Consider the following 7,967-nt stretch of genomic DNA (forward strand, 5'->3'; position numbering starts at 1 on the left):
CCCACCTTCTCCCAGCCCTTTTTCCAAACGTTTTCCCCCTTTCCCCACGTCCCTGCTTCCTCCTGCCCCTCCCCATCCCCCCTGGATCCACCTTGGCTGTGTCCGTGACATATTCCAAGGTCTCCTCAGGGCTCAGCCCCTCGGGATACTGCATCCTGATGTTCTCTGGAGTGTCATACATGCTCTGGTAGTATCTGAAAAGAGGGAGAAAAGCAGGGATTGGGGAAAGGCAGGGAGAAAGCCCAGGGCATGGAATTCAATTCCGAGCGTGTCCAAAGCGGAGTCTCCCGGGATTGGAGCTCCAGCCCTGCCACTCACTCCTTAAAGCCCTTAATGAGGATTTCTAATTAACTTGGCCCTTCCACAGCTTCTCCCATCTGAGCATCTCCGAGCAATTTTCCAGGCTGTGACTGGAATTTTTAGGTGGAGCTGTCAAACAGGGAGGGAAACTGAGGCAAGGCCAGCAGGGATCTGTCAGTGCCTCATCCAAGGAATTCCAAGTGATTCCCTACTTGGGATTCACACAGAGTGTCCCTGGCACTCCCTGGGATGATCCCCCAGCCTAAAAATGGATCCCCCAGCACCAGGTTGTGTTTTCCTCCACCTGCCCCGTGCAGGGTTAGAGGGGAAAGGGAAGCTCCTTCCCGTGGATTTCTACAGAGATTCCCAGAAATAGCAGAGAAGGATAAAAGATAGAGAGGAGGAGGTTGTGTGGAGACCTCAGAGCACTTTCCAGGGTCTGAAGGGGCTGCAGGGAAGCTGGAGAGGGATGTTCATCAGGAACTGGGGTGACAGGACAAGTGGGTTCACACTGGAATAAGGGAATTGAGGGTGGGTATCAGGAATTCTTTCCTGTGAGGGTGGTGAGACCCTGGTACAGGTTATTCCATGGATTCCCCGTCCCTGGAAGTGTCCCAGGCCAGGTTGGACAGGGCTTGGAGCAACCTGGGACAGTGGAAGGTGACCCAAAAAAAAAAAAGGGGGTGGAATTGGATGATCTCGAAGGTCCCTCCCAACACAAACCATTCCAGGACTCCGGGAAGGGAATGGGATAATTCCAAGCATTTGGGAAGAGGGGAGAGACCCACCCCTGTCCTGTACCCCCCATTCCCACCCCAGAGCTGATGAGGAGCAGGGGATCCCTGAGGAACAGGGTCGTGTGGGGTGAATCCAAGCGCCCTTTCCAAGGCCTGGGGCTTTCTGCCAGCGCAAACAAAAAGCCAAATAATAAAAAAAAAACCACCCAAAAATAACCAAAAAAAAAAAAAAAGGCAGCTTCTGGAAGAACAGCTGAGGCTCCTGCAACGCTCTGCTGCCATTTGCTCACCTCTGGCTCCCAGCCAGCTGTGGGGGGAATATTTTCCACATAAAACCGGATTTCTCTCGCCTGTCAGAACGATTTGGCCACGCTCGTCGGACGCGGAGCTTCTCCCGCTCACATCCCCCCCCTCCAGCGTCCTCTGGGAGCCCTCCCCCGGCCCCTACCTGTTCTGGAAGGCCGTCCTGTGGTCAGTCAGGACCACCCCCGGGATGTGGCGAGCCCGGAGGAAGCGCTGGAAGGAGGATGGAGGGAGGGGCTGGGAAAATCCGGCCTCCTGCAGGGTGACGGCCGAGCCCGCGCTGCTCCTGCTCAGGGTGGCCAGCAGGTTCCTGACCTGCAAGGAGGAGAACCTGCCCTGTGCTGCTGTTCTTTGGGATGGGAAGGTTAAAACCCCGCTCAAGATTCCAGAGTTTTGGTGGTGGAGTCGTGCCAGGGGTTGGAGACGAGGGGAAGGTTCTTCCCGCAGAGGGTGGTCGGGAGCCGGGACAGGTTCCACAGGGAAGGCAGAGCTCAGGGAGCACCTGGAGCTCTCAGGGACACAGTGGGATTGCTGGGGCTGTGCAGGGCCAGGAATTGGACTCCATGATCCTTGTGGGTCCCTTCCAGCTCAGGATATTCCATGGTTTCCCTCTCACCTGCGCGTCCACGGACTGGTTCATCCGTGAGACTGGATCCGTGTGCATCCAGAGGATGGAGCCATTCCTGAGAGCCACCTGCAAGGAAAACCACCTTAAACACAAGGCTGGACACCCCAGAGCAGGGAAATCCAGGGGGAATTCACACCCAGGCAGTGAAAGGCCCCCAAACTCTTCCCACACCTGATTCAGCTCCACGAAGGAGTGGATGTTGTCCAAGCGCAGAGGGAACTTGTCCTGCTCCATGTCATAGACCATCCTGGAGCTGCCAATGTAGTCAAAGGTCTCCTGCAGGAGAAAAAGGAAAAAAAAAATCCCAAATCCTGAAAAATCCTGAAAAATCCCAAATCCTGAATCCCATCTGAGGGTGGAGGCACCTCCACCAGCAACATCCGAGGGGCTGAGGTGGAACCGACCCAAGAGTTTGGGGGCCAACGACCCCCCTGGTAATTCCAGAGGTTTGGAACAGCCTGGGACACACCAAAGGGACCCAAACCAAAGGGATTTGTAGGAAGGGGATGGAGCAAAAGGGCAAAAAGGAGGGGAAAGAGAAAAAAACAGGAGAAAGATGTTGAATTCCACAAGAAAGGCACCGAGGCAAAACCACCTCAGTGAGGATTTTCTGCCCTCTTAATCCTGCTAGGAATGAAACAAGGAGTCATGGAAGGGTTTGGGATGGAGGGAGCTTAAGGATCACCTCATCCCACCCCCTGCCATGGGCAGGGACACCTCCCACTATCCCAGGTTGCTCCAACCTGGCCTTGGGCACTTCCAGGGATTCAGGGGCAGCCACAGCTTCTCTGGGCAACCTGTGCCAGGGCCTCCCCACCCTCACAGGGAGGAATTTCTTCCCAATATCCCACCTAACTCTGCCCTCTGTCAGTTTGAAGCCATTCCCCTTTTTCCTGTCACTCCAGAGCCTTGGAAATAATCTCTTCCCATGTTTTCTGTTGTCTCCTTGAGGTCCTGGAAGCCCCAGTCAGGTCTCCCTGAAGCTTCTCTTCTCCAGGCTGAACAATCCCAATTGTTTTTGACAAGGAAAACGACAAACCAGGGAAAAGGGAGAACCCCCCCCATTCCAGGAATTCAGCATCCAAAGCTTCCCTGAAAGGAGTGGTGTCTCCTTCCCTGGAAAAAAGGGTTGGGAAGGCTGAGAGTGGCCAGGGGAGGACGAGGTGCCCTTGGAGAAATCGGAGCAGGGCAGGGAAGTCAGGAGCCACCAGCCTCCCCCTTCCCTAATTTACAGCCAGCTCTTCCCATCCCTCCCTCCTGGATACATCCACAGCCTGGATGCCTCTCTCCTCCAGGGAAATTGGGGATGGATGTGCCGAGGAGGGTGAGTGGGGGGAATCACATGGCCCTGGCACGGGGAAGAGCTGCACAAAGGACTCATCAGAGCTGATGCCTTGAGGGGAACATCAGCTGTTGGCCATCAGTCCCTGCTCCAGCTCGTTCTGCTGCTCCACAGCTGCCAGTTCCAGCTCTGGCCTCCCAGGAAGGAGCCACATTTCTCTCCCATATATTTTTAATTTTGCCTTTTCCGGGCTCTGCTGCAGAATTTCCAACTTCATCCCCAACAAGGGGGAGGGAAGAACAGAAATCGGCCACGCCAGGAGGAGACAGGAGGGAGAGCAAAGTTTGGGTGATGCATCCAGAAGGATGCAGCCCATCCCTGCCCCAGTGGGAGCTCCATCTGCTCCTGTCATGTCATCCCAGAGCAACCAAGATCCCTTGGAGCAGAGGGAACCACGGCCCGGGGACAGAGACAAAGAGCAGGGACACGGGGGAGCAGCAGCTCCAGGGGTTGATTTGGGATCTCAGGAGGGGAAAAGTGACGTGATCCTGCTGCTCTCACCCCTTGGAAGAAGGTGAACATGACGTTCCTGGGGAGCTGAGGGATGTCAGGGGCCTTGTGAAGGGCCTCGGCCGCGGCCAAGTGGGTGACGAAGGAGGACACGGCGCCCTCAGCTCCAGGGGCAATGTTCCAGAAGAAGGAGTGGCTGTCGATCTGCAAGCACAAACACACAGGGATTCTGTGCTGGGAGAGCAAATCCATCCCTCTCTCTCTCCCTGATCCCGCTCATCCCGCCGGGAAGGGATGGATCGAGTCGATGGTGGAACTTGAAATAATGATTGTGTCGCTGTGGCAGTTGGGGATTTATGGAGTGGTTGGGTTGGAAGGGCCTTAAAGATCATCCAGTGCCACCCCCTGCCACGGGCAGGGACACCTCCCACTATCCCAGGTTGCTCCAACCTGGCCTGAGGCACTTCCAGGGATCCAGGGGCAGCCACAGCTTCTCTGGGCAACCTGTGCCAGGGCCTCCCCACCCTCACAGGGAGAAATATCTTCCCAATATCCAACCTATATTTCCCCCAAATTTGAGCCTTGAGGCCTCAGAGCTTTGCCACGGGCTATTTCTCCTCGTCTGCTTCCACCAGCGAAGAAAAGGCTGGAAAAAGTCTCCCACAACAAGATGGAAAGACCCAAACTGTGCCTGTCCCTCCACTGCCCCAGGGGATGGAGCCACTGCTGTACCCCAAGAACACAGCAGCCAAAAGGTTTGGAACGGGGCAAGAAATCAAAATACACGACAAATATATTCCCATGAGACTGGGAACTCCCAGATTCCCAGGATTCTTCCAGCCCCAGCTCCACAGAGCAAGATTAAGAGGCACCTACTCGTGTGGCGACCACGATAACTTCCTTCTCAGGGTCCACTTTTCCAGAGGCATTGATGGGCTGCAAAGTGCTCCACACGTTGTAGTCGAGGAGAGGGTCACACACGATCTCTGGGAAGCAGAAAAAAAAAACATTCCTGGAGTTGGGAATGTCACAGCAGTGACAAGTGAGAAAAATGAGGTTTTTTCTGAACCTGGTGGTTAAGTCAACGAGCAAAAAATTCTGCTGTGCACCAGGGAAGTCCTGGCTCCAGGGAAGCCCTGGCACCAGGAAAAGCTGTGATTCCACAGGGATTTGGAGGTGCTGAGGATGAGGGGGGGGTCTCACCTGGGTTGATGCTGAAGGTGCTCTGGAGGGAGCTGCGTCTCATGCAGGTCACGGTGCTGGTCACGGCGTGCATGTGGGAGAAGAGCTGCATGGCACACAGGGGGTACTGGGGGGCAGAGCCAGCCCTGGGCACGTTGTGATCCAGGTAACACTGGGGGGGAACGAGAATCACGGCTCAACTTGGTGTTTTTGTGGCACAGAAAAGGGGATTTGTGGCGTTTTCACCCCGGGGAACAGAACTCCAGCCCCTCTCCCCAGGGAGCAGCAGCTCCTCTGTACCTGTTTGATAACCTGGGTCTCGTTGGCATCTTCCAGGAGGAAAATGGGGAAGTCAAAGTCCTCGTAGGAGATGCCACTGCCCAGGGGGTTCCACACCGTGGTGTTGCAGTGGGCGAACTCGGGGCCGTAATCCTCGGAATACACACCTGGGGAACAGAGGGAGAACGGGCACAGCTGAGCCTGCAGGACCAGAACACAGCTCAGGGGGTTTGGGTTGCACAGATCCAACCCTCTGCCACGGGCAAGGGCACCTTCCACCAGCCCAGGCTGCTCCAAGCCCCTCTTTGTTTGTGTCATTAATGACACTGGTCCCAGTTCGGGTCGCCACTGGTCCCTGATGTCCAGTGGGACACCCTCTGGATGTGACATTCCAACCACCCCAACCACGTTTTTCTACCATCTGACAGCCCCACCCATCAAACCCATCCCTTTCCTGAGCCCACCCTGTGCTGGAAGAATTCCCAGAGGGATCAAAGTGTCGCTTCCCTGAGATCCTCTGCACTTCCCTGGAGCATCCAAGGAAAAGGCCCCATCCCCTCCCTCCCCCCAGCAGGGATGAAGGTGGAACATCTCCTCACCAAACCCATCGTTGGGGCACTTCAAGCCAGGGGAGAAGCCCTGGGGAGGGCTGGGTTTGGCAGCAGCCACAGCAAGGCCTGAGACCCGGGAGGTTCCCTTGAGCTGCAGCAACACCTTCCTGGGGGAGAGAAAACAGCCCAGAAATCAGGGATCCATCAAGGAAGAGCTGCAATCCCAGACAGGGTGATGATGGTGATGAATTACAGCCGAGCTTGTGATCAAATTAACCTTTGGGGTTTATCTTAGGGCTGAACTTATTGTACAAAAAAAAGAGCAACAAGGAGAAAACTTCGGCCACGTCCTTCCTGCTCTGCTGGGGTTTAATGGGCTGCAATGTCAAGGCTGTAATTAAATTATGGGCTATTATTTAATGGCCGTCAGGAGCTGCTGCAGAGGTGAACAGGGTGTGAGGATCCACACAGAGCAGAGCTCTTTTCACAGCAAAGGTAAGAAGAAAAAGTCACCAAAGCCCAGTAAAAAACCACTAATGGTTCAACCTCACGAGAATTGGCTGCAGTCAGAGCTGATTCTGTCACCTGTCAGTCAGAAAATGACATTTAATCACCAGGTTAGAGACCCCTGGGCTGTCTGGGGAGATGAAAGCAGGAGACTGACCTGTTGAAGAGGTTCCCATCCAGCAGGATCATGTAGGGTGGGTGAGGACCATCGGCCAGGACCCAGCGCAGATCCTCCTCCTTCTCCACCACGTGGATCACCCCCGTGTCCCCGCTGATGGAGGCTGTGGGATGACAACGTGCCCTTCAGGGGATTTATTTCCTTCACCACCCCCCTAAAACCACCCTGGAGAGCAGGGCAGTGGGCACAGGGCTTTAGGGAAGGGCAGCTCCTGGGATTGGGGGGGGCTGGAGGAAGGAATTTGGGAATGGCTGAGCAGGACACGGTGCTTTTAAGTTGGGAAAACCCAGCAGAGCAGCAGAGATGGAGAAATGAGCTCTCAGGCTTTGAAAGCACCTTTTGTTTGAGCTCCTCAAAGGACCTTCAGCCACCCAAGCACTGAGTGTCCCGTGACTGAAGGGGATGGGAAGCACAGCAGGAGCCCAGGCCCAGCTTAGTGCTGCTCCCAATCCCAGGGGACAGTGCCACACTCCTCCCAGGACAAGGAGTGATTTCCAGAAACTAAACCTCCAGAAGTTCCACCTCAAAACAAGGAGGAACTTCTTTCCACGGAGGGTGGAACAGGTTGCCCAGGGAGGGTGTGGAGTCTCCTCTCTGGAGACATTCCAGCCTCACCTGGACCTGTCCCTGTGTCACCTGCTCTGGGTGATCTCCAGAGGCCCTTTCCAACCCCAGCTACTCTGGGATTCTGTAAAGATGGACAAAAACCACTTCCAGAGGACGCTGTTGATAAAACCAAGCCCTTTGTCCACACCCAGGAACTGCTGGGAACTCCTGTCCCAACCCCGGGATCAGGCCAAGGGTGGCAGAGGAGTCAGAGGACCTTGGACCCTGGGTTAGCACAGCTTGCCCAGGGAAGCTGTGGCTAAATCCCATCCCTGGGAATATCCAAGGCCAGGCTGGATGGTGCCTCATCCCTGGGAATATCCAAGGCCAGGCTGGATGGTGTCCCATCCTTGGGAATGTCCCAGGCCAGGCTGGATGGAGCTCTGAGCAACCCGGGCAAGCGGGAAGGGTGGAATGGGGTGATCTTTAATGTCCCTTCCAACCCAAACCATTCCACGGTCCATTACCAGCAGGATTAGGAGGTGCTGGGGACCAGGGGCACCAGGAGGGTTCCTCACACCCCCCAATCACAGTCAGACCCCCCCAGCCCAGCCCAGGACCCCCCCAGGCTCACACTGGCAGCCGATCTGGTGCGTGGCGTTGAGGAGCCGCACGCACGGGGCCGTCCTGTTCAGGGGGATGTAGATCTTCCTCTCCACGGAATTCCCGCGGCAGGAACCTGCGGAGGAGACCCGGATCCGGCTCAGGGGGGAGCCCAGAAGGGTTTGAACCCCCCCTCAAGCTCACGGGGGCACCCCGGGGGCTCAAAAGCCCTGGGGGGGGTTGGTGGTGGTGAATCTGAGCCCCTCCCCAGCTCAGGGGAGACACCCAAAGGGGTCTGGGGGGTGAATTTGAGCCCCTCCCCAGCTCAGAGGGGACACCCAAAGGGGTTTGGGGGGTGAAT

At 56.0% G+C, this 7,967-nt stretch overlaps 1 protein-coding gene across 1 annotated transcript in view; it reads right to left on the reverse strand.

The window, feature by feature from the left end:
• NCSTN (nicastrin) overlaps window positions 1-7,967 on the reverse strand; it is an 11,903-nt gene that overhangs the window by 3,109 nt on the left and 827 nt on the right. Inside the window, exons 2-13 of the mRNA XM_027705360.1 lie at window positions 7,638-7,742; window positions 6,437-6,560; window positions 5,821-5,939; window positions 5,243-5,388; window positions 4,964-5,114; window positions 4,637-4,746; window positions 3,812-3,964; window positions 2,140-2,244; window positions 1,957-2,034; window positions 1,486-1,655; window positions 92-194; window positions 1-17 (exon numbers count right to left, since the gene is read on the reverse strand). The exon at window positions 1-17 is cut by the window's left edge and continues 31 nt beyond it. Coding sequence (XP_027561161.1) covers window positions 1-17; window positions 92-194; window positions 1,486-1,655; window positions 1,957-2,034; window positions 2,140-2,244; window positions 3,812-3,964; window positions 4,637-4,746; window positions 4,964-5,114; window positions 5,243-5,388; window positions 5,821-5,939; window positions 6,437-6,560; window positions 7,638-7,742 — 1,381 coding nt within the window. The remainder of the gene's footprint in view (window positions 18-91; window positions 195-1,485; window positions 1,656-1,956; window positions 2,035-2,139; window positions 2,245-3,811; window positions 3,965-4,636; window positions 4,747-4,963; window positions 5,115-5,242; window positions 5,389-5,820; window positions 5,940-6,436; window positions 6,561-7,637; window positions 7,743-7,967) is intronic.

This window comes from Neopelma chrysocephalum, unplaced genomic scaffold, assembly GCF_003984885.1.
Source record: "Neopelma chrysocephalum unplaced genomic scaffold, ASM398488v2 Primary Assembly neopelma1_325, whole genome shotgun sequence".
Classification (NCBI taxonomy): Eukaryota; Metazoa; Chordata; class Aves; order Passeriformes; family Pipridae; genus Neopelma; species Neopelma chrysocephalum.